The sequence below is a fragment of the Alternaria postmessia genome, assembly GCF_024291825.1.
Source record: "Alternaria postmessia strain BMP 2775 chromosome Unknown scaffold_138, whole genome shotgun sequence".
In the NCBI taxonomy this organism is placed as follows: Eukaryota; Fungi; Ascomycota; class Dothideomycetes; order Pleosporales; family Pleosporaceae; genus Alternaria; species Alternaria postmessia.
Genome location: NW_026260211.1, coordinates 34,913 through 58,798, shown reverse-complemented (window position 1 = coordinate 58,798; position 23,886 = coordinate 34,913). Strand labels below are relative to the sequence as shown.

The window sequence follows — 23,886 nt, the reverse complement described above, 5'->3', positions numbered from 1 at the left end:
CAGTCTCAGTTCGCGATTCTAAAAAATGTCTTGGCAGTCAATCAGGTCAGTTCACTACCTCCAGACTGACAGTTTGAACCGCAAAGATGAACTGACAACTGACTGATTGACTGATAGCAACTCTGGGGCAGCAACGTGTAGCTATGGCTTTCTAAAGTGCACTTAGAAGAATGGATTTTCCTCCTCGGCATTGAATCGCCAGTTCTTGGTTATGTCTTCGACAACACCAATTTCGACCGGATTCCAGTTGAATAACTCCCGCGCCCTAACAGCTTTCGACCTGGAGTTTTGCAGCGTCATCGTGGTTGTAAAAGGGAAGAGCTTATTCCCTTCGCTTGTAGTGAGGCTTTCTGTTTCGTCCGTTGAGAGTTGTCCCTTTTCCCAGGCTATACGGCTAATTTCTTTCGCAAGCTCCTCGAAGCAGACATCCCCATTCTCAGCAAAGTAGTAGGATTCTGAACCCCATGTCGCCTTCCCACCGCCCTGTGCTGCTTGTTCCACAAGGATCAGGTACAGACGGGCGAGATCGTCCACGTGAACTGTGTTCCAACGCGCCTTTCCTTCGTTGATGAAGAATCCTTTGCCATGTTTCAAGATATCGATGACCATTTGTCTCGCCGCACTTCGTTCACGGGCCGCATTCTTGTTGGCGCTGACTCCATAAATCAGAGGCGGCGCGACGATTGCGGTGCGGATAGAAGGATTCTCTGACGCGGTATTTAGGATGACTCTGTCCACGTTCATGTGCATTGCGTCATCCGGCAAACCCACAACTTCGCTCACACCCTCCCAGTCGTCATATACCTTGGAACTCGCTTGCGCCTCACGGTTGTTCTTTGCATCTTCGTAGGTTAAGAGACCAGTCCCAGAAGTATGTATCAGATAGCATTGACTGCCTTTCTTTTTCAAGCCTGCGATCACAGCATTGTTGAGTCCGTCGTGATCGCTGCTAGCCCAGTTCAAAACAATATCTGCGGCTGCCGCTTCTGAGGCGATCAGGTCGAAGCTGTCAAAATCGCCAATCACAAAGCGAGTGTGTCCAGGCAGGAACTTCCTAGCACTCTCCGCCTTGGCCTCGCTGCGTACGAGCGCGGTATATTCGTATTCGGGATGCGCAGCTGCAACTGTGTAGGCAGCACAGCTACCTACCCAGCCAGTGACGCCGAGACTACAGCAGAGATATCCATTAGATCGGATAATTGAGCGATTTTAAGAAGACTTACAGGAACAGTCGGACCATTTTTGTTTTGTTTTCTCTAAGGTCTTTGAGGCTGATACAGCACGTTTTGAAATGGTGTTGACTTGCTTTGACATCATTGTTTGCAAGTCAACCTGTAGTTATATGTATGCGTGCGTTTACGTCCTGATTAATAACTGCTGATGATTAATAGCTGCTGAGAGGACTAGTAGCCCAACCGCTAATGCAGCGTACGGAGGCTCCCGCTTTCGTCCGCGGCATCTTCTTGACAAGCCAGTAGATCGATGACTGGCAGACAGGGGTTTCTGCTTTCGTCCGCATCGTACATCTTGTCGTACATCGTGTCTGTGCGCGTAACAGTGTAACGAACTTAACATGTTTTGCAGGAATGTGGCCTGAAACTTGACTCCGCCCCTAGGCGGAATTGACAACAAGCCTCGGTAGATGGTAACATGACTTTAGCTAACTCCATCTGCGGAGTACGCTGACAGATCCTTGAAGAATCCCTACGAAGCCTTCATTTCTTGTCCGCCATTTTCAGCCGGGTACCAGATCCCATGTGTCGGTATCGTTAGCGCCAGCATCGCGCTTGCAGTTTCCTAGGCGCTGAGATCAATCTGGGTATCACGCCAAGCACACAGAAGAAGAGCTGGAAATGTATCAATAACGCGACTTTGAGTTCTATGTCTCACTGCCCAGTATGTCGGTTTTCAGTTGCCAGGTACACTAGTCGTGGTCTTCTTCATACTCTTCATTCTCCGCATTGCCTGCCAAGCATTGAAAATGTAGAATTATGTGGGTCTCACTACGAGCGCTTAGTGGTGTTTCTGTTGCAATATCTGTCACTTCTTACCAAGATAATCAAAGAAATTTCTTTCCAATCTTTAGTATCGTTGCAAGCTCCAGTGATGGTGAACAGTGCTTCTGCCCTTCATACATGGCCCCGTCTGTGACACCCCACAGAACAGGTCGCAAATGTGGATCGATATCGTCTCTGGTCTGGTGCGGATGGCACATCGCACTAATGACTAAACCACACGACGCTGGGAACGGTATGTGAACTCTCATCATCTTCCGCCTTATCCAGGACACGAAACTTATAAGAACACAAAAACAAAAGCAATTGAAATTCTGGAGCTTGTTGCCGAAAATCCGATTGCCGTGTAAGATTCCTTCTTCGTGGCTCTACTATCTCGACAGTATTTGTTGATACGGACGATGTATATGCTCTGGGACAACAGCCAGTGTAGATGGCTGCTCGCTGCTACTGGAGGCAGCGACCAGCGATATGGCAGCTGAAGGAAGTACTTTTCGCGTTGGTCTTCCACGGGGCGGGCCACTCGTAGGTCTTTGCGTGAGGCTGCTAGATTGTTCCTCTCGGCCGCTCCAGCAATGGCGGTACACTGACTATTCATAGTTGAGTAGCAAAATGACAAGGCCAGTTGTATGATGTTGACAAGCCGCGCGTTCAGAATTATATTCTGAGCGGAACGTCTAATCCACCGAAACAACATCGCGCTCACGGGTCCCCATCAAGCGTCTGTGATTTCCGGGGTCGATAGTAGTACTAACATAACATAGAAAAGCAGCCAATCGATCGAAAACTAGCACAACGTTAGCATCTGTTCAAACAAAAACTATCGCAATGTTAAGTTAGTTAGTGAACAGCTTCGAAACTCGTAACGTCGCCATCAACAAATCAACTTTTTCTGTGGTGGCAGCCACACCAGCCCCCCTGTAAACATGTAGAAGGCTAAAAGTTAGCCTTGATTGCACATGGCAGGAGCTCTTTTCTTTTTGCAGAGAGTTGTCTCTCACTAAGCACCGACATGCCATAGTCATGCCTCGATGAGTTGATGATGTTCTCCTTAATAGCCTCTATAGATGAGGTTGATATTGGCGTTGAAATGTTGGGTAAACATTGATGTGCTGAGCGGAACAGTTCGCGCTTACTAAGTCAACAGACTCCGGGTCTCCACAACAGTCTATGCTAGGGCGATGGTATATCCAACATGCAAGGACGACTACTCAATACCGAGTGCACCATTCAGTAGCACTGCACCATTCAACAAAGGTTCCCAATTTGAACACAATATAGCGATCAAACTTGGGAGATTCGATTCTCAATCCAGAACGATTTATGCTCTCAAACATGCTAAAACATGCAATCCGTCATCCGAAGTACATAGAATACAAAAGACATCCCTCACTTTCCTTTCTAACCCAGCCAATCCTCTAGTACGTACGCTTGAACGGCGGTACAGCCTTGCACTCAGCCTCATCCAAAGTAGTACCAACGACCTTCCTGTAGCCTAATTGGGTCTCACCGTGGGGCTTCTTCTGCCACGACAGTGTGTGCTTCATCCATTGTTCATCATCACGGTCGGGGAAATCCTCACGGGCGTGGGCACCTCGTGACTCCTTACGGTTGGCGGCAGATTCGGCGGTTTGAACGGCGCAAGTGAGGAGGTTACGAAGCTCGAGGGTCTCGACAAGATCGGAGTTCCAGATCATGCTGCGGTCCTTGATACCAACGTTGGCGAAGTCAGCGTCGACGTCGTGGATCTTCTTGACACCCTCATCGAGCGACTCTTGAGTTCGGAAGACGGCAACGTCGGTCTGCATGACCTTCTGCATCTGGAGGCGGACTTCGGCAGTCGACTTAGGGCCATCAGATGTACGGATCTGGTCGAGAACGGAGATGGAATCAGCACCAGCATCAGCGGAGACGGGATCAGCCTTTTGGCCAGGGCTGAAGTTATCGCGGATAGTGTGGGAAACAGCACGACCGAAGACGATAAGATCGAGGAGAGAGTTGGCACCAAGACGGTTGGCTCCGTGGACGGAGACGGAGGCAGCTTCACCACAAGCGAACAGACCTGGGACGACCTGATCATTACCTTGGGCATCCTGAGTGATGACCTCACCAGTGTACTTGGTAGGAATACCACCCATGTTGTAGTGGACCGTGGGGAGAACAGGGATGGGCTGCTTGGTGACATCGACACCAGCGAAGATAGCGGCAGTCTCAGAAATACCAGGTAGACGCTCATGGAGAACCTCGGCGGGTAGATGGCTGAGCTGGAGGTAGATATGGTCCTTTTCAGGACCGACACCACGGCCTTCACGGATTTCCAGGGTCATCGATCGCGATACGACGTCGCGGGACGCAAGATCCTTGGCAGTAGGCGCGTAACGCTCCATGAACCGTTCACCCTCAGAGTTGAGGAGGTAACCACCCTCTCCGCGGGATCCCTCAGTGATCAAGCAGCCAGCACCGTAGATACCAGTAGGGTGGAATTGGACGAACTCCAGATCCTGGTTGGGAAGACCCGCGCGAGCAACCATAGCCATACCGTCACCAGTGCAGGTGTGGGCAGATGTGCAGCTGAAGTAGGCACGTCCGTAGCCACCAGTGGCCAATACAGTGTTCTTGGCAATGAATCGGTGGATGGTTCCGTCTTCCTGGTTGTATGCGACAACACCCTTGCAGACGCCGTCCTCCATGATTAGATCCGTGGCGAAGAACTCGATGAAGTACTTGGTGTTGTGTCGTAGCGATTGTCCGTAGAGAGTGTGGAGGAGAGCGTGGCCGGTACGGTCAGCGGCAGCACAGCATCGGTATGCTTGACCACCCTTTCCGTACTTCTGGGACTGTCCACCGAAAGCACGCTGGTAGCTGTAGTGCGTTAGTATGTTCTACAAAGTTCAGGCGAGGGGTTCTTCGTACATCTTGCCGTCGTCTGTTCGCGAAAATGGGCAACCATAGTTCTCGAGTTCGATAACAGATTGAGGCGCTTCTCTTGTCATGTAGTGAATGGCATCCTGGTCGCCAAGCCAGTCGGATCCCTTGACTGTATCGTACATATGCCACCGCCAGTCGTCCTCATGCATGCTACACATGTTCGTCAGCTTCTGTAACCTCTAATAAACACCCGTCGTCTCTACATACTTTCCAAGCGCAGCATTAATTCCACCCTGTGCGGCAACTGTGTGCGACCGTGTGGGGAAAAGCTTAGATATACAGGCGGTGTTGAAACCAGCTTCAGCGAGACCGAACGCGGCGCGAAGACCAGCTCCTCCAGCACCAACAACAATGGCATCGTATTCGTGGTCGATGACGGGGTATTTGCTGGAAATGAAACCCGACGCTTCCTTTGCCCTCAGGTTCTCAGTAGCGAAAATGCGTTGCGCTGGCCGGGTTGAAGAGAAAGCTCGTGTGGTTGGGCGGAAGCTCCTCGCGAGCTATGAGGCGAGTGTTAGCCATTGAACCAGGAGAGAATCGCAGGAGAATATGAGAGATTCAAGGGCATTGTCTGCTACTGCAAACGTGTCGTGTTGACGTGCGACAATGTGCCAAAGCCATGTGGGATGTGGCACACGCCTCGGTGCGGCGGATGCCGAGTTTATCGACCGCCGACTGCGAACGTGTGGCATGGAAAGCGTGCAGAAACTCACCTGGCTTGCAAGCTGCGTACGACGCATCCTGAGACAACTCATATTGGCGGTAGCCGAAGAGCGGAGAGTATACGGGAGTGCGAAAGGTCCTTGTGGATTCGAAGTTGGAGGTCAATGATGGCAGTTGCGACCGACGGCGTTACTTACAAACTAAAATCGGAGGGCGCTAATTGGATCGGTAGGCCTCGGCTGCATTGCCTCTCAAGTACCTGCCATTCATTCCGGCTTTTCTTCTTGATGAACGCGATGCACGTTTGCCTCCATCCCAGGGTCACGCAGTCCATATAGGCTATTAACATAGGTGCCCTGAGTTTGCGCGTACGCCTTGCTGCACAATACGTCCATGGCCACGGACAGAATCCTGCCAACGATTTCTAGCCACACAAGACAGCTGTTTGCTCGATACCGCCCAACTTTGGACACTCAAAGCCATGTTGGTACTTAGGAGGCACATGACAACTGCTGTCACTTGGGCTGACTCATGCGACTTGTCTGGCCGACAATTGTTGCCGCTGGCGCTCCAGATATGGAGCCTAATTCGTCGTCGTCATAGACCTTCTCACACGATCACACGGCCCTTCCCCAGCCATTTGTACTAGGGAATCTTCTCCGCAAGTTGCGTATTCAAGTACAAGGGTTCCTACTAATGTTAGTATGTATTCGGTCCCTGTTATTTAGTAAAGCCTCGTCTGGACACCACATTTATGCAAGAGTCGATTTCCACGAGAATACCAATTCTAATGATTTACTTCTGCTTTCTACTGTGCGCCGTCAGGTTGCGAGTTTGAACCATTTGCCCGTGTTCCGCCCACCCACGCCCTACACCAAACGTACTACTAGCTACGCGAAACCAGGCCACACAGAGACATCACGGAAAACGATTTTGCAGCTGCTGATGCAAAATACGATCATGTACATCACAACACGAGAAACGCATTTTGAATTGGGGAATCGTTGAATTTTTTGTTCAATCGCTCATGACTGGCATCCATGTTGTAGACCTATCCCGTGCGCCCAAGCCCATGAGAAGAAAGCATGCACTCCGTAGCACCACCTCAAGACTTCTAAGACGAAGTCTGGAGGTCCTTCTTGAGGACACCCTCGTATTGCCTCTTCTCTGCCGGTGTCTGGTAAGCACCGTGACCGAACTTGGAAGAGGTGTCGATCCACTTGAGCTCGACCTTCTCGAGCGCCCTCCTGCTGGTGTGGGTGAACATGGACTTGCGCAGGGTCATGACGCGCTTCTTGACACCAGGGCAGTTACCCTTGAGGAGAACGAAGTCGTTCTTGACCTCACCGTAGCGGACGAAGCCACCCATGCTGGTACATGTTAGTAGTGATCGGCGTTTGGGAAGACAGAATAACTTACGGTGTGATGCGCTTCTTGGAGACGTCGAAGTCGGTTGAGGCGTTACCCTCGTCGTCAGCCTTACCGATACGGTAGATCTTGTGGTTGACAGAGGTACGGTGGTGGTAACCCATCTGACCAGCACGGGCAACAGTCCATTGGACGTGGGCAGGATGCCAGGCACCGATACAGGCGACCTTACGGAGACCCTTGTGTGTCTTACGCGGGAGCTTCTTGGTGCCCCAACGGGAGGTGACACCGTTGTATCCGTGACCCTTGGTGACGGCGATAACGTCGATCATCTCGTTGTCCTCGAAGATGGAGCTGATCTCAATTGGCTTCTCGAACAGACCGTGACCGTAGGAGACCTTGTCGGCGATGCTGCCACCGTTGACCTGGATCTCCATAAGGTGGGCCTTCTTCTGCTTGAGAGGGGTCTTGTGGATCTGGGTGTGGGCGAGAACGCGGACGACGGTGCAGTACTTCTTCATGCGCTCGAGTTCGCGAGTGATGGAGGCACCGCTCTCCTCAGAGTGCTTCTTGGCGTACTTGGTGAAGGCCTTCTTCTTGCTCTTGTACCAGTTGCGGTAGAATCGGCGCTTGACCTCGTCGCTCAAGTGCTCGGCCCAGACGGTGGTGAGCGAGCGGAGACCGCGGGGGGTCTCGATGTAGCCGACAAGACCGACAGCGATCATCTGCGGTCGTGTTAGTGGTGCGCCAAAATTGGTTGGGGTCGGCTGTGCGTACAGGAGGAGTCTCGATGACTGTGCAGGCCTCGACAATCTCCTTCTTGTGCAACTTCGCACCAGGACGGTCAAGGTCGCGGACGATTGTGGTCATACCGGCCTTGTAGCCCATGGCGGCCGTCAGGTGGACGGGCTTCTTGGGGTCATCCTTAGGGAAGCTGGCAATTGCAGTGAGCAGGCTGTCGGACGTCGCTGGGCGGCGGTGCCATGGGAATTTACCTCTTCACCTTACCCCGGTGACGGGCAGCGCGCTTTCGCGGCAAGAATGCCAGAGACCCGTGGCGGGGAGCTTCGAACTTCCTGTGGGACATGGCGAGTTCGATGTGCTATGGTTAGTAGTGTCGAAGTTGTCAGAAGTTCGGACTGACAGCGAAAACGAATATTCGTTGTGGGAGCCGAGCAGATGGGCGCTAAACTGCGTTGGGGCAGGCGCGCCGTCGTGCCAAGGCCGGACGTGGAAGGCGCGCCTCCCCCACTAAGCAGTGAATCGAGGTATCAACTAACACGCTTTGTCTCTGTACCTGCGCTGTTGCTCCCTGCATCGTCGCCCGCCCTCGTCACTCTGCCGCCGAGTCGATTCTACCGGAGCTCAACAACAAGCCCAACCCAACGCTGACCCCGCTATCGGCCACTCGACCAGCAGACACCGCTCCCACTACATCATTCCCCATCGATCACCCATCCACCACCCTCGACGTTGGCGGCGCTATCTCACCACGGCCCTACTACCAGCTCGACAGATCGCTTACTGAATACATATACACCATTCTTTAACCAGCACATCGGAGCACTAGCTACCCTTGATCGCACGCCGCTGCTGCTCCGCAATCCTTGTCTAGAATCATGGTAGAAGCCGAAGGCAACCCCACGACGTGGAAGTTCACACAGTACGTACCTCTCTGCACGCTACCTATCGCTGTCAGCTTTAACGGCTTGTCCGTCCCCGTGCCTGCTAGTTTGCTCAGACCGCTCTGGAAACGCCACTGACTTGACCAGATGCTTCGGCGACAAAGGCGATGTTGAAGATATAACCGAAGGTACGTACCCATTTCTTACCGCCCCGTCCTCTGTACATTCGTTAATACCTGCATGCAATTGCTGACAGCGAGCGCAGCCGACATCATCTCAACCGTCGAGTTCGACCAGACGGGCAATTACCTCGCAACTGGTGACAAGGGTGGCCGTGTGGTCCTGTTCGAGAGGAACGAGACGGTATGCTCCTTCTTTGCTAGAAGCCTTCACCGTCGGAAAGACTAACATTATGCAGAAAAAAACCTGCGAGTACAAGTTCCACACCGAGTTCCAATCGCACGAGCCTGAGTTCGATTACCTGAAGTCTCTCGAGATCGAAGAGAAGATCAATAAGATCAAGTGGTGCCGCCGGCAAAACGCCTCACACTACCTGCTCTCCACAAATGACAAGACAATCAAGCTATGGAAGGTATTTGAGAAGTCGCTAAAAGTGGTGGCGGAGAACAACCTGTCGCATGAGTTGACACCTGGAGGTGGGGTTGCTGGTGGAGGCGGTCCCGTCAGGAACCCGAACGCACAGTTCCGCAGCGCCACCGACCTGAAGCTTCCACGGCTCACACACCACGACACAGTTGTTGCTGCAGTACCACGAAAGACGTATGCGAACGCACACGCCTACCACATCAACAGCATATCGGTCAACAGCGATGGAGAGACATTCATTAGTAGCGACGATTTGCGAATCAACCTCTGGAACCTCAACATCCAAGACCAGAGCTTCAACATTGTTGATATCAAGCCGGCCAACATGGAAGAGCTTACAGAGGTCATCACGGCTGCGGAATTCCATCCGATCAGCTGCAATTGGTTCATGTACGCAAGTTCCAAGGGCACGATCAAGCTGGCCGACATGCGCGAGAGTGCATTGTGCGACCAGCATGCGAAGCGTAAGTCGTCGACTGCTTGCCCGAAAGCAATGCTAACCTCTGCCCTTAGAATTCGAACAGGAGGAAGACCCATCTTCGCGATCCTTCTTCTCCGAGATCATCTCATCCATCTCTGACGTACGGTTTTCGCATGACGGGCGATACATCTTGTCACGCGACTATTTGACAGTCAAGATCTGGGATGTCAACATGGAGAAGTCCCCAGTCAAGACGATCCCTATTCACGAGCATCTCCGACCAAGGCTCTGCGACACCTACGAAAACGACAGCATCTTCGACAAATTCGAGGTCGTTTTCTCTGGAGACGCGAAAAATGTCATGACTGGCAGTTACAACAACAACTTCATGATATACCCGTCTGACAACGACAAAGATACCGAGGTAGTATTACAGGCAGATAAGTCTGCCTTCAAAGCCAAGAAGGTTGGAATTCCAACACCCATGAACTCGTCGACAAGCCCGACAGGTAGCAACACAAGTAAGAAGGGTGGTTCGAGAGCCGGCAGCCCCGCTGCTGGTGCAGTTGGACAAGGGCAACGTATGAGGAAGGAAACAGACGCAGACCAGATCGACTTCAACAAGAAGATCTTACACATGAGCTGGCATCCATTCGAAGACAGCATCGCTATCGCGGCAACAAACAACGTAAGCATATCTGTCCTCCTAAAATGATGACCATACTGACAATCTGCAGCTTTTCGTCTTCTCCGCATTGTAAGGGCAGTCTTGATTCACGAATATCGCCAGAGGATACATGTAAACCGGAGCATTAGCCTGTTAGGTTCTTGGTCATCTTTACCCTTCCATCTTCCTTTCAATGTTGGCAGCAGCCTGCCAGGCGGCGCTAGGATGATAGAACAGGAGCATTCTTGGCGAATTGGCGTGAGAATGCAGATGAGGGACGTCGCAACGTGGTCAACGACCGGACAGCTGCAGATCAGTGTAGATTGCAACACCACTATAATGACTCTGAGTGGTGCAGAGAAAGAATAAAAGAAACTATAAATAATGAGTGTTGGTCTCACATTGCATGAGGCAGCCCTTGAAGTGCTGGGCCAAAGCTCATAATACATGACAAGCATACTAACAATGCGTACATGCACCTCTCCGCAGCATGAGCGGGAAATTTCTGTCAATCAAATCAATTGACTTCTTCCATCAGATGCGTGAAGGTTTTCAAATTCAAGCTTTGTTCTAGAAGTTTGCTTGATCCGGCAAGACCCAAGGTTGATCCCGTTAGCGTCCGTGGTGAGGCTCTTGACATCCCAGACTTCCACGTTGCGTCTCACGACTTCAAGTTTCCCTCTGCAACGTTCACAAAATCGCAAGCTATGGTAACCACATAGAAAGATTCTACAATCGCTTTTCATGTAAGTGCATATATTGCAAGACTTGCGCACAGAGGGTGGGCTCGCCTTACGCTCTATACGGTTCTGGGTACTTTCTGCACCTGCCAGCTTACCGTCATCTGTCACTCACCTACGTCACTTGTCTAACAATCTCAGCTCGACCACTTTTTTGCTTCGAAAGTCTGACACTATTCAAATCCCACTTCGGCAATTCATCTCAGCTCTTGCGCTCCTTGACGTTCAGCATGGCCGCTATCGCGCCCGTTATCAGCAGCTTTTCGCTCATTTTTGGAGGATGCTGTGCCAATGTAAGTTTGTCAACGGCATTGCGAAAACAACACTAAGGAATACAAAGGTTTACTGCTTGGAAGCGATAGTAAAGTAAATAGGTTCGAGCTGTCGTTGGTAGCATAACCACTGACAGCATTTCAGACAGGAGCCTGATAGTGGTTTACTCATCACGCTCTTCCAATTTGTGTTTACATGTCTATCAACATTGCACTACCAGTTCGACCCAAACGGTCGCTACTTTTTGAGGAGCTCGCCGGTCCCTTTCCGAAAGTGGTGCGTCAGCGCTGCGTTGTTCTTCACAGTCAACATGTTAAACAACTGGGCGTTTGCTTTCAATATCTCCGTCCCCGTTCACATCATCCTCAGGAGCTTTGGTAGTGTGACTACCATGGCGGCTGGATGGCTTCGTGGCAAGAGATACACTCCTTTACAGGTCTTCTCGGTCGCAATTCTGACGCTAGGCGTCATGGTATCCGCATGGGCAGATGCACAATCGAAGGTAAGCTTATATGTACCATCAATCATCCGCAGATGCTGATCCTGAATCAAGGGCAAGAATATGGAGGCCTCGAGTTCCGACGAGTCCAACTCGTCGCTTCAAGCTGGTCTCGCCATCCTACTTATTGCTCAACTGCTCTCTGCATGGATGGGAGCCTATGTCGAAGACGTTTATCGCGAGCACGGCAAGGACTGGCAGGCCAATCTCTTCTACTCCCACCTGCTGTCTATTCCGTTCTTCGCGGGATTCACCCCAGTTTTGACCCAACAGTTCAAGCGCCTACAGGCATCGCAGTCATTCGAGGTGCCACCCAAGGTGGCCGAAAGCCTTCCGCCAATCGTCAACAGTATCTTGGCCTCGACATCGCAGCACGTCATCTACCTTACCGCCAATGCCCTGACGCAACTACTTTGCATCACTGGCGTCAACATGCTTAGTGCAAACACATCTGCGGTTACTGTTACGATAGTTTTGAACATCAGAAAACTGGTAAGCTTCTTGCTGAGTATCTGGCTCTTCGGGAACCAGATGAGTGGGTTGATGAAGGTTGGCGCGGCAATGGTGTTTGGTGCGGGCGCTCTGTACGGATGGGAAACGTCGTATCGCATTCCACAGCAAAAGAAGCTGGAAGCCGAACAGGGAAAGAAGCGTCAGTGATTGCAGAATGTATACCACTTGAAGGGACTTGATGACGTGGTGTCGACGGCAATCTAGACCTACCCCCGGCGATGTTTTGCAAGGAAGTAGGCGACGGTGGTATCTCGGAACACATAGAGCACATGAAGATCGTTCACATCACTGTGCCAAGAATAGATATCCGAAATCACTCTCACCAGAGCTCCATTACCCCTCGCTGGGGGGCTGTGATCGTGGTGGACCAATGACCGCTAATGCAGGGGCCAAGTGCAAGCGAGAGAGCCTATTAGGGATTGGCTCTTCCGGACCCTGAACTCGCGATTAGGTGTCGTGTCTCTTAGAGTGCAACCCCAACTCTCTTTTCAATTCCATCAAACCCGTTCTTTTCTTTGTGGGAGGTGAGTGCACCTCAACTTGTTTAACCGTGCCGCAGCATTGCGAGCTAACAGCCAGAACAACAGGTAGCTTCATCGAGCTATAGCCCACCATGTCTTCACCTGCTGGTAGCGTCCGCCAGCGCCCAGGCAAGGACAAAAAGCGAGGAGCCTCACCAAACCCAGAAGCTCTTGCCGAAAAGGTGTCGGAGAAGGTCGCCAATGTTGTCGAGAAGGCCAAACCATACAAGCCGGCCCAAGTCCAGCAGGGCAAAGAGTGGGATTACAAGCTCGCCATCGCAGTAATGACTGTTCTGGCCTTTGTCACGCGCTTCTGGGGCATCAGACATCCCGATCAGGTTGTGTTTGATGAAGTGCACTTTGGAAAGGTGCGTATATCATCACCAGGGCTCTTATAGATGGCTAATCGCGCTTGCAGTTCGCTTCGTACTACCTGCAACGAACCTACTTCTTCGATGTCCATCCTCCTCTCGGAAAGCTCCTCTTTGCCCTCGCTGGCTGGCTCGTCGGATACAAGGGTGACTTCCTGTTCGAGAACATTGGCGATTCCTACATCACCAACAAGGTCCCCTACGTCGCATACCGCGCCATGCCCGCCTCGCTCGGTGCTCTCACTGTTCCCATTGTCTTCATGATCATGTGGGAATCCGGCTATTCGCTACCCGCCTGCATCACTGCCGCCGGTCTTATGCTTCTTGACAACGCCCACATTGGTCAGACGCGTCTGATCCTCCTCGATGCTTCGCTCATTTTCTTCATGGCGCTCTCTGTGCTTTCTTACATTCGCTTCTACAAAGAGCGACACGTTCCTTTTGGACGGAAATGGTGGAAGTGGCTCCTTCTGACTGGCATCAGCCTGAGCTGCGTCATCTCCATCAAGTACGTTGGTGTCTTCACTTTCTTCTCTATTGGTGTACCGGTCATGATTGACCTTTGGGACTTGATGGATGTCAACCGACGACAGGGAGCCTTGACTCTGGCCGAGTTTGGCAAACACTTCGCCGCCCGTGCTGTTGGCTTGGTTATCGTTCCCTTCTTCCTATACCTTTTCTGGTTCCAGGTGCATTTCGCCATTCTCACTCGATCTGGACCTGGTGACGACTTCATGACCCCGGAATTCCAGGAAACTCTAAGCGACAATGTAATGAGCCTCCAGTCTGTTGGCATCAACTACTACGATTCCATCACCATTCGCCACAAGGAGACCAAGGTCTATCTTCACAGCCATCCCGACCGCTACCCGCTGCGCTACGACGATGGACGTGTCTCTTCGCAGGGACAGCAGGTTACAGGGTATCCTCACAATGACACCAACAACCACTGGCAGGTCCTTCCTTCAAAGCCCTTGTCAAGCGAAGTCGGTCAACGCGTCAAGGTCGGAGATACCATCCGTCTTCGCCATTTGATCACAGACACCATCCTCCTGACACATGACGTTGCTTCTCCTTACTATCCCACCAACCAAGAGTTCACGACTGTGAACAAGGAAGAAGCAGCTGGCACACGTTACAACGACACTCTCTTCGAGCTGAAGGTCGACAAGGGCAAGGGCGATTTCAAGACCATGTCAACTCATTTCAAGCTAGTTCACGTGCCAACAAAGGTTGCCATGTGGACCCACACTAAGCCTCTCCCTGACTGGGCCTACAAGCAGGCTGAGATTAATGGCAACAAGGCTGTCCAACAATCCAGCAATCTCTGGTATGTGGATGACATTCCATCTCTTCCTGCTGAGGACGAGCGCAACAAGAAGGAGCCCAAGCAGGTCAAGCACTTGAGCTTCCTCAGGAAGTGGGTTGAGCTCCAGCGCGCCATGTTCCACCACAACAACGCCTTGACTAGCTCGCATCCATATGCATCTCAACCCATTTCCTGGCCTTTCCTGCTTCGCGGTGTATCTTTCTGGACCCACAACGATACTCGCCAACAGATTTACTTCCTGGGTAACCCTGTTGGATGGTGGCTTGCTTCCTCGCTCCTTGCTGTCTTTGCTGGCATCATTGGTGCCGATCAACTAGCTCTCCGCCGTGGCATGGATGCCCTTGATGATCGTAAGTTACTGTCACCCTACATTCAACCCAGATTATTCGCTTTCATCTTGGCATTTGTATTTGAAGGGGAGGTTCTAACATTCATGTCTGTAGGCACTCGCTCTCGTCTTTACAACTCCACTGGATTCTTCTTCCTTACCTGGGCTGCCCATTACATTCCCTTTTATATCATGGGTCGTCAGCTCTTCTTGCACCACTACCTCCCTGCACATCTCGCATCTTGTCTAGTCACTGGCGCGCTAGTAGAATTTGTATTCTGCATCGAACCTCAGGATCCCGAGATGCCGGCCTCTGCCAAGGGTCACCGCCGCACTCGCTCACGTCCTGTTCGCGAACGTGTTGCTACTTCCAGCCTGGCAGGCAGCTGGATCGCCTGTGGCGTCATCCTTGCTGCCGTCTTCTGGTGCTTCCTCTTCTTTGCACCGCTCACGTACGGTAGCCCGGGTCTTACTGTTCCCCAAGTTCAGTCAAGGAAGTGGCTCGGCTACGACTTGCACTTTGCTAAATAGATGGAGCATGAGTGGAAGATGCACGTAGGTGTGGGGTTGGAGAACTTTCTATTGGGTTAACTAGGGTAAAACGTTGCACAGCGTGGAGTGCTGGTAGTGTGATTCAGAGGTTTCAATGTATTTTATAGTGTTTTCTGCCTTTGGACGTGGCTGGGTTGGGGTCATCGCCTTCAAGCACGCAAACATTCTCCTATGTATTAGATATAAAGTAAAGTGGTGAACAATGCATGATCGACTCATCACTGTACAACTTTGCAAGCTTCTGACATTATGTTTTCAGCACATGTCTACATATTTCCTATGAGAACTGATCGGGGTTTTTGAGCAACAATGAAGAGAGATCAAGTACTTGGATCTATGTGAGCCAGCGAGGGACAAGGTAATATCGACATCGTAGCGATCGGCTATGCGTCTTCGATGATTTAAACGCCTCCATGCAGCTTCCAAACGCAATCCGTACCAACCTCCACCGTTCGTGTGCCAAAGCAACAACTATCGCCGAGATCCCCATCATCCCATTCATCCACTCGTAGTCTCTTGACTTTCCTTTGTAAAAGCCAGTCATCGTAGCTCTCATCGGCATGATACTTATCCTCTGGTTTTGCTGTGACAACACGTTCGCTACCATGCTTTTCAAAACTCAAACTCGCCTCGAAAACGCTCAACATCCATGCCTGGACCCACAATATCAGAGAGATCCCTACGGCCCATCTGGCCGAACACTCTTCGTAACGTATCGTACAGGTTTGTGCTTTGGTTTTGGTGAATCATGTTGTCAAGTTGGCTGTCAGAGACACCCTCGCCAACAACTTCCCTAGCCTTCTCCTTACCTTCACGCTCGACGACCTTGTGCATAGCTAGCGCACCGAGCAAGTGCTGTGCGGCTTCAGTGTAGCAACCAATGTTGATGCATGACACACCGAGGTTGTAGCGTGCGCGGACAAAATTTGGTCGGAGTGCGAGAGCGCGCGAGTAGGCGTCAATGGCCTCTTCGCTGCGGCCTGAATTTGCGAGGGTTGCACCGAGGCGATTCCAGAGAAGATGGACTTGTGATGAAGAGTTTGAGACGCCGGATTCTGTGGACGCAAGAGCGGCACCGAAACAGTCGACTGCTTTGTCATATTCTTCTACGCCATAGAACAGCACACCCAAGCCTACTTGCACGTCGGGATCCATTTGCTCGCCACTTGGCGAGAGTTGTGCGGCTTGGATGAAGAGGTTTGTAACTTTCTCGTGAAGCAGGTGGCGGTCTGTGAAGCCCATCTCGGCATCTGAAGAAAGTGGCTCTTTGATTAGTGACGGGTACTTGGTGGCCAGCCAGCGTTCCAGGGTTCGGTATGCGGTGCTCTCGTAGCCTTCGTTCGTGTAGGATACAGCCAGACCCATGAGAGCCTCTAGGTTAGACGGGTCCTGCTTCAAAGCATGTTCCAACGCTCTTATAGCCGGTGTTTCCTTCTCGTTCTGCGCTTGCGACTCGCCCAATCTTACCCAAGCTGCAATGTGATTCGGGTCTTTTTGAACAGCTGCCTCAAATGCTAGGGCTGCCAGTGAGAGGTTTCCGCCGTCTTCCATAATCTTCACACCTTCCTCAAATGGATTTGTAACGTTCTTGAAGAGGTTCTCCTGCTCAAATAAGTAGTCGCCCATTGCCGGATCGCGGACCGAGTGTGTGTTGAGCCCGTCGAAGCCTTCCCATTGGTCCATGTCGCCCATGTGTCCTTCGACGAAGTTCTCCTCGTTGGCAAGTTGCCTAGCGTATTCAGTCTCAGCTTGGATACCCTTCCAAATGGACTCGAAATCGTCGAAATCAACGGCATCTTTCTCTACTGACCTGTCCATTTCGTTGAGCTCTGCCTCCATAGCCTTGTTCGCCTCGGCGTCAAGGGCACTCAGGTCCTGCTGATCTGTTTGCTCAAGCTGTGCGAACTGAGCCTCCCAATCCTGATCGTCGAGCTCCACCATGCGCCCCTTGCCTTTGCCTTCCTGCATGGGCTGTTGGAAGTTCTGTGGTGCGTATGGCTGCTGCATCATGCCCATACCGCCCATTCCCATGCCCATATTACCCATGCCCATGCCCATTCCGTACATAGGCCGCTGGTATCCTGTCATCGAAGGCTGAGAGGCGGTAGTTGGGCTCGCCGTTCGCGCGGCTGGGTTCATCTGCTGAAACTTTGCGAATTCAGCAGGATTTAATCCTGCTGGTCTTTCTTGCATGGCCGGTCCTCCCATCTGTGGCGCTTGCATGCCTGGGTCGAACTCTGCTGCCCATGCTGGTGACCCGCTGTGCTGTGTCCGCTCCAGCTCTCTTCGCATCTGCTCCATGGCGAATGGAGACGCAGGACCGGGTCCCTGTGGGAGTTGGACATTCTGGTTCATGAACTCGTTCATCATCTACGCAGCGCACGATTAGCCATGTTTCTCACTTGCCCGCAGTCGTCGGCTGCTGTTCCCAACTTACGCCATCTGAAGGACCGCCCATTTGCTGGCTTCGCATGCCCTCCTGCATTCCTCCAGGCCCCCGCCCGACCAGGCGGTCTCTCTGTAGCGACTTGTCATCCTGCACGTGTTTGGTGAACTGGCTGAGCGGGTTCGCGCCTGTGGAGCATTCTGCGCCACCGAGAAAAGACATGGCAAGAGATAACTATTTAGAAGATGGTGAAGCGATTGCTATGACGCGAACGACGGGGAGAAGAGAGTATGTACAAGTCGGGGTCGAGTGAGTGCTAGAGGCGCGTCGGCCGGTTTAATTGATCAGCATGTGGAGAAGGTACGCGGGGCGGCCGAGGTCGCTGAGCCGCCACACAGAGCGGGTGAATCTGCCCTTGAATGGAACAGCACAGCTTTGCGCCAACACATAGTAGTAGATTTCGCCATACCAAGTTTCTTCACAACATGGACCGATAGTGTACATTGGCAAAGTTTTGTTAGGTCAGCATGCCTCTTGTAGACCTTGATCCCCTACCATGCACAAAGAGAGATGGGAATATAACAACGCCAGACGCTCATCCACTATGATACAAAAGTCATGTCTATCAACACATTATGCAGCCAATGGGCTACATGTCCCGGTCGTGCAATCGTGCAGAAATGCCAACCATTTCCGCCGTACATGCATCGTTGTAGAAACGGGGTAGGCGACCTTCTCCTTGCATGTTCTCACAGTTCTGGGCCTCTTTTTATCGTCGTCCCTTACTCCTGGGTAGAGTCGGAACGCTTGCTGCGCTGTTGTTCCGTGCCAGATTTGCTGAAGTCGACGCGGAGTTGCCTGCCGTAGATGGTCTTCTCCTTCAGAACCTCCCTGGCCTTGGTGGCGCTAGCAACATCGATGAAGTCTGCGTGAGCAAAGCCTCTGGGCTGGCCGGTCCTCCTGTCAATGGCCACACGGACATCCATGACGTTGCGAACATCGCGGAAGAGGTCGTTGAGGTCCTTGTCTGACATCTCGAAAGACATGTTGCCAATGAACAGTGTCTTGGAAGGAGGGTTGGCCTCGAATTTGTTTGTGCTCGTGTTGCGGGTCCTGGAGTTGGGCTTGGCTTGGTGGAACTGGACGACCAGGTTGCGGCCTTCGAAGACCTGCATGTCGAGGTTGTCAAGAGCAGCTTGCGCATCCGAGACGTTCTTGAATTCGACATATCCGAAGCTGCGTGAGAGTTAGCACGTGTGCGCAAAGACTGGCTGACCAACATACCCTCTGCTTAGGCCTCGGTTGTCGTAGACAATCCTGGTGCTCTCAACATCGCCAAACTTGGAAAAGACGCGCTTCAGTTGCTCTGCAGTGACTTCGTAGTACAGGTTGCCAATGTATAGCATGTTGTTGGGGGGTGTAGTCCGTGACTTCTTAAACGTCCTGCCTTTGTCTGCGTGTTCAACGGCAGCATCTAGCGCGTCGACACCAACGGTAGCAGAGGCGTCGGTGGGCTCGGCTTGCACTTCTTGCTGAGCCGGTGTCAAGTTCTCCTCGACGGGTGCCTCAGCGGCTGTCTGCGCAAAGTTCTCTGGGGTGTCGGCGGCGGCAGCCTCAGCCTGCTCTGTCTTTGCAGCTTCATCGCTAGCGAATCGTCTCTGGAAAGATGATATTGACCATTGCTGTTGTCTTAGACGGAAGGCAGAGGGTGTGGCGGTGTTGATGGATCGGGGCTTCGCAAGGAAAGCCTTGGAAGGCGATGCAGTGATGGCGCGGACGGCAGTACGGCGAAGAAGAAACCTGCATTGATAGGTTAATGCCACCACTCCAATTGCAAACGGGATCGAGTCTTACATTATGGGCGATATGAGGGACGTTGGCTAGTTTGACCTTCTTGCTAAAAGTCGGAATACGGTAAATTTTTGGGCATGGATCATAGATTCGCGCTAAGCATCCAGCACGTGAGCGGCGTTCACTCAAGCGTCTGCGACATGAATGATGGCACTTCTTGATGACGTATTGCATGGGATAAGACTATCATCAATGTTGTTTCCTCTTCTGCCCGCTGAAAAGCGACACTATTGGTATCTCCAATGACACAGTACTCCCCTCACATGTGGCAGAGATAACTTTGTGGGGTATGGTCCAATTGACAGGAGGGGCAGCTTCCACACGTAAACGAGTGCAGATGGTTCTAACCAAATACTCGCTCCGATCCGGCGTCTGAGCCTGTCCCCTCGGGTATCTCCATCTTGGTTTGTAGAGCGCATTCATGAGGACAACATTTCAGAATGCCATGTAGGTGGCATTGCAGGCTATACATGTCTGTCTCGGCAACAATGGCTTGACCCTGCCGATAGCATCACAAGCCGAGGATGGAGGGGCCGACTAAGCCTAGTAAACTTCCCAAATGAAACATGAATGCTTATAGCCTCCATGTCTTGTTCGCCATAGGTTGTGTCCTTGTACTAGAAGAGTCTGCAGAATGAGCATGCCATGGAGTCATCGAATCCATAATTTACAAAATGGCACGGGGCCAGGCGACAGGCCGGCGGTCTCCGAGGCGCGTTCCTGGTGAGGCTCGTCTCTAAAGTTTGTGTTCGCTCCAGCAACCACAACTACCACCTCTCCACAGCACCATGTTGAAAGGTAGTACATCCCAATCCCTCGATCCGAGACAAGCAGAGACTGATTTGGAGACCAGGAGCCTTTTCTGCCGACGCAGATGCGTCTCCGGACTTTGGCCCTGCCCACGATGACCAAATCCCCTCCTCTGAAGAAGAAGAACTGAGCCATGATTTGTCTGAAACCGAGGCTGGCGGTAGCGGGCGTACACGACTGAACAACGGTGCGACTACAACGGCGCAGGACAACGCCGGCACCAGCGATGAGGAAGAGGACGACAATGGCATGCTGCCCCGCGACAAGCAACGACGAACTGCCTTCTATGACTATACTGCAGAGAAACAGATGAGCCACACTGAAGCCAAGCAATTCTACCAACGGCATCAGCTAGAGACGCAGTATGGAGGCTCACAAGCAGGAGAGGCGTACAGCCCTGCTATGCGCGCAAAGACATTTCCCGCCAACTTTGGCACCACAGACAATGTAGACTTCCAAGGCAAGGCAGAGAGCATTCGCTCTAGGAAGAGCAACGTCACGCTCGCGAATCAAGGGCACCGGTCCAACCTACCTATCGGCTTGTCACACACAGAGCAGTCACAGGATCCACGTCGACACATGACTCAACATGGAGCCAACACTGCAGGTACCGGCAATGACGGCGACGCCTTTCTCCAAGCCGATCAACAAGCCCGATCCCATGCGCAACACCCTGGTCTCCCACACGAAGACAAACCGCTTTTGGCTGAGGAAGGTATCCACGGCGCGGGCGCAGGTATAGGTGTTGGCACGGGCGTAGGAGGCTTCGCCATGAATGATTCCAGTATCACCACTGAGCTTAGCTCAATCTATACGAATATCCAGAAAGTGCTAGATCTTCGTCACAAGTACATTCGCTTGTCTCTACAGCGCAACTTCGATAACCCCAAAGATGACCCGGCTTGGCGCATCTACCCCACTCCCCCTGAACCAGTATGGAACGACTCGTCTAAAGAGCGTCGCAATGCGGGCAGCAGCTTGCAGAACAGCGGGATTCTAGAGCCCAATGAAGCCCCAAAGCCCCCTCGCAAAATGGGAACCAACATTGGTGAAGACTTTCATCTGGAAGACTGCCTTCCGGTGCCAGGCCCTGGAGAGATGTCGTTCCGCCTGGACGAGAGCGGTGTCTATCAGGTGTATGAGACAGCCAAATCTGCTGAGCTCGACACGCCTATTGTAGCAATTCCTACATTGCGCGAATTTTACATCGATCTCGACGCCATTCTTGATATATCCTCCGATGGACCGAGTAAAAGCTTTGCTTTCCGTCGTCTCCAATATCTTGAGGGCAAATTCAACCTTTACTACCTGTTGAATGAATATCAAGAAACGGCCGACACTAAAAAAGTGCCGCACAGGGACTTCTACAACGTCCGAAAGGTAGACACACACGTTCACCACTCAGCATGCATGAACCAAAAGCATTTGCTGCGCTTCATCAAGTCTAAGATGAAGAAGTCTCCGGATGAAGTGGTACTGTTCCGTGATGGCAAACATCTTACGTTAAGGGAAGTGTTTGAGTCAATCAACTTGACCGCGTATGATCTGAGTATCGATACTCTAGATATGCATGTAAGTACAGACATTCCACGTTGCGACAATCTGCTGACTCTGTAGGCTCACACGGATTCGTTTCATCGTTTCGACAAGTTCAACTTGAAGTATAACCCGATTGGTGAATCACGTCTCCGAACCATTTTCTTGAAGACAGACAACTTTGTCAAGGGCCGATACCTGGCTGAAATCACCAAAGAAGTCATATCGGATCTCGAAGCGAGCAAGTACCAATTTGTCGAATGGCGCATTTCCATCTACGGTAGAGATATCGAAGAGTGGGATAAGCTTGCGGCTTGGGTCATTGACAATAAGCTGTTCTCGCCCAATGTACGATGGCTGATCCAAGTACCCCGTTTGTTCGATGTGTACAAGGCTACTGGCCTCATGGACAACTTCCAGCAAGTTATCGTAAATGTGTTCCAGCCTTTGTTCGAGGTCACCAAAGATCCGTCAAGTCACCCTAAGCTTCACGTTTTCCTGCAAAGGGTCATTGGGTTCGATAGCGTCGACGATGAGAGCAAAGTTGAGCGACGTGTGTACAGAAAGTTTCCGTTCCCGAACGAGTGGTCTACAAAGCAGAACCCGCCATACAGCTACTGGATGTACTACCTCTTCGCTAATATGTCGTCGCTCAACGTCTGGAGGAAGCAGCGCGGCTTCAACACTTTCCTTTTGCGCCCGCACTGTGGAGAGGCTGGCGACACGGATCATTTGGCTGCCGCTGTACTATGCTGTCACAGCATCAGCCACGGCCTCTTGCTCCGTAAAGTGCCGCTTCTCCAGTACATTTTCTACCTTGAGCAAATTGGTGTCGCCATGTCGCCTCTTAGCAATAACGCGCTGTTCTTGGCATACGAACGCAATCCGTTCTTGAGCTACTTTCGCCGGGGTCTCAACGTCTCGCTATCGACAGACGATCCTCTGCAGTTCGCTTTTACTAAAGAGCCCCTCATTGAGGAATACTCGGTCGCGGCGCAAATCTACAAACTGAGTGCTGTGGATATGTGTGAGCTAGCCAAACATTCTGTGGAGCAGAGCGGCTTTGAGCATGTTGTTAAGCAGAAGTGGTTGGGTAAGAACTACCATCTTCCTGGCGTCGCTGGCAATGACATGGCGAGATCCAATGTGCCTAGCATTCGCGAGGCATTCCGGCACGAAACACTTATGGGTGAACTAGCCATGTAAGTTTGTCAAGTAGAAGATGCAGTTCGATGGGTTTGCATACTGACAGCGGATAGGATCGATCGCTATACACGCGCCGCACAATCTGGTAGCCACGATCTCACGAGCTCTAACCTGCAATCCGAAGTACCTCAAACACCAAAGTCACTCCAAGGAACGCACCCCACCTCTCCCACGCACGCTTCTGCAGGCGGCAACCAGATGTTTTCCAAACTACCTCCTGCTCAAGTTGCCCGCCTCAAGCCTTCGACCTCGACAACCGACATGGGTAGTCTGCACGGCCAGCCAGCCTCGCCTTCGGGCACTAAAGACGGTGGCAGCTCCAGCATAACTGTCAACCCCAGCACTCTCTCAGTCGCTCAGCCGACAGAAGCATACGAGGAGCCTGACCAGGGTCTGACGCGCTCAACGAGCACTGTCACGCTAGACGGAGAACCTAGGTTGTTCCCTGGTATCGTCAGCAGTAGGAGTAGGAGACGGAGCACCAGGAATAGTCAGGCTGAAGACGGAGATATGACAAGTTCGCGCTCGAGGCTCCGAGCGGGAGATGCGGAGAGCGTCATGGAGGAGAGGGACACTGATGATGAGGATTAGAACCGTTCCTGGTTTGCTGGGCGCTGTGTATGTTTAATGATAGAATGAGGACTACGAATTGTACATGGTCTTATCAATGACCCGGA

General features: G+C 51.9%; 9 protein-coding genes across 9 annotated transcripts; 4 read left to right on the top strand and 5 right to left on the bottom strand.

Moving 5' to 3' along the window:
• Window positions 1–162: 162 nt before the first annotated feature.
• J4E82_010703 (uncharacterized protein) lies at window positions 163–1,240 on the bottom strand (the record flags this gene model as incomplete). The annotated part of the gene is made up of 2 exons (XM_051736914.1): window positions 163–1,168; window positions 1,224–1,240. 2 exons carry the CDS (start codon window positions 1,238–1,240, stop codon window positions 163–165), a joined length of 1,023 nt encoding a protein of 340 aa, XP_051583349.1.
• Window positions 1,241–3,433: 2,193 nt separating this feature from the next.
• SDH1_2 (succinate dehydrogenase flavoprotein subunit) lies at window positions 3,434–5,698 on the bottom strand (the record flags this gene model as incomplete). The annotated part of the gene is made up of 4 exons (XM_051736913.1): window positions 3,434–4,877; window positions 4,929–5,093; window positions 5,151–5,443; window positions 5,657–5,698. 4 exons carry the CDS (start codon window positions 5,696–5,698, stop codon window positions 3,434–3,436), a joined length of 1,944 nt encoding a protein of 647 aa, XP_051583348.1.
• A 1,022-nt stretch (window positions 5,699–6,720) lies between these two features.
• Window positions 6,721–8,061, bottom strand: RPL3 (60S ribosomal protein L3; the record flags this gene model as incomplete). Its single annotated transcript, XM_051736912.1, has 4 exons — window positions 6,721–6,976; window positions 7,026–7,699; window positions 7,752–7,908; window positions 7,970–8,061. The coding sequence occupies 4 exons, from the start codon at window positions 8,059–8,061 to the stop codon at window positions 6,721–6,723; spliced, it is 1,179 nt and encodes a 392-aa protein (XP_051583347.1).
• A 532-nt stretch (window positions 8,062–8,593) lies between these two features.
• On the top strand, window positions 8,594–10,387 carry PAB1_2 (Protein phosphatase PP2A regulatory subunit B; the record flags this gene model as incomplete). Its single annotated transcript, XM_051736911.1, has 6 exons — window positions 8,594–8,685; window positions 8,747–8,787; window positions 8,865–8,962; window positions 9,018–9,669; window positions 9,719–10,314; window positions 10,364–10,387. The coding sequence occupies 6 exons, from the start codon at window positions 8,594–8,596 to the stop codon at window positions 10,385–10,387; spliced, it is 1,503 nt and encodes a 500-aa protein (XP_051583346.1).
• A 290-nt stretch (window positions 10,388–10,677) lies between these two features.
• J4E82_010699 (uncharacterized protein) lies at window positions 10,678–12,465 on the top strand (the record flags this gene model as incomplete). The annotated part of the gene is made up of 6 exons (XM_051736910.1): window positions 10,678–10,683; window positions 10,842–11,003; window positions 11,240–11,326; window positions 11,374–11,399; window positions 11,451–11,808; window positions 11,860–12,465. The coding sequence occupies 6 exons, from the start codon at window positions 10,678–10,680 to the stop codon at window positions 12,463–12,465; spliced, it is 1,245 nt and encodes a 414-aa protein (XP_051583345.1).
• Window positions 12,466–12,931: 466 nt separating this feature from the next.
• On the top strand, window positions 12,932–15,399 carry J4E82_010698 (uncharacterized protein; the record flags this gene model as incomplete). The annotated part of the gene is made up of 3 exons (XM_051736909.1): window positions 12,932–13,207; window positions 13,258–14,890; window positions 14,984–15,399. 3 exons carry the CDS (start codon window positions 12,932–12,934, stop codon window positions 15,397–15,399), a joined length of 2,325 nt encoding a protein of 774 aa, XP_051583344.1.
• A 633-nt stretch (window positions 15,400–16,032) lies between these two features.
• On the bottom strand, window positions 16,033–18,028 carry J4E82_010697 (uncharacterized protein; the record flags this gene model as incomplete). Its single annotated transcript, XM_051736908.1, has 2 exons — window positions 16,033–17,790; window positions 17,858–18,028. 2 exons carry the CDS (start codon window positions 18,026–18,028, stop codon window positions 16,033–16,035), a joined length of 1,929 nt encoding a protein of 642 aa, XP_051583343.1.
• Window positions 18,029–18,588: 560 nt separating this feature from the next.
• On the bottom strand, window positions 18,589–19,831 carry J4E82_010696 (uncharacterized protein; the record flags this gene model as incomplete). The annotated part of the gene is made up of 3 exons (XM_051736907.1): window positions 18,589–19,042; window positions 19,091–19,606; window positions 19,812–19,831. 3 exons carry the CDS (start codon window positions 19,829–19,831, stop codon window positions 18,589–18,591), a joined length of 990 nt encoding a protein of 329 aa, XP_051583342.1.
• A 614-nt stretch (window positions 19,832–20,445) lies between these two features.
• Window positions 20,446–23,800, top strand: ADA1 (putative zinc finger protein; the record flags this gene model as incomplete). The annotated part of the gene is made up of 4 exons (XM_051736906.1): window positions 20,446–20,455; window positions 20,511–22,039; window positions 22,085–23,205; window positions 23,263–23,800. The coding sequence occupies 4 exons, from the start codon at window positions 20,446–20,448 to the stop codon at window positions 23,798–23,800; spliced, it is 3,198 nt and encodes a 1,065-aa protein (XP_051583341.1).
• Between the last annotated feature and the right edge of the window lie 86 nt (window positions 23,801–23,886).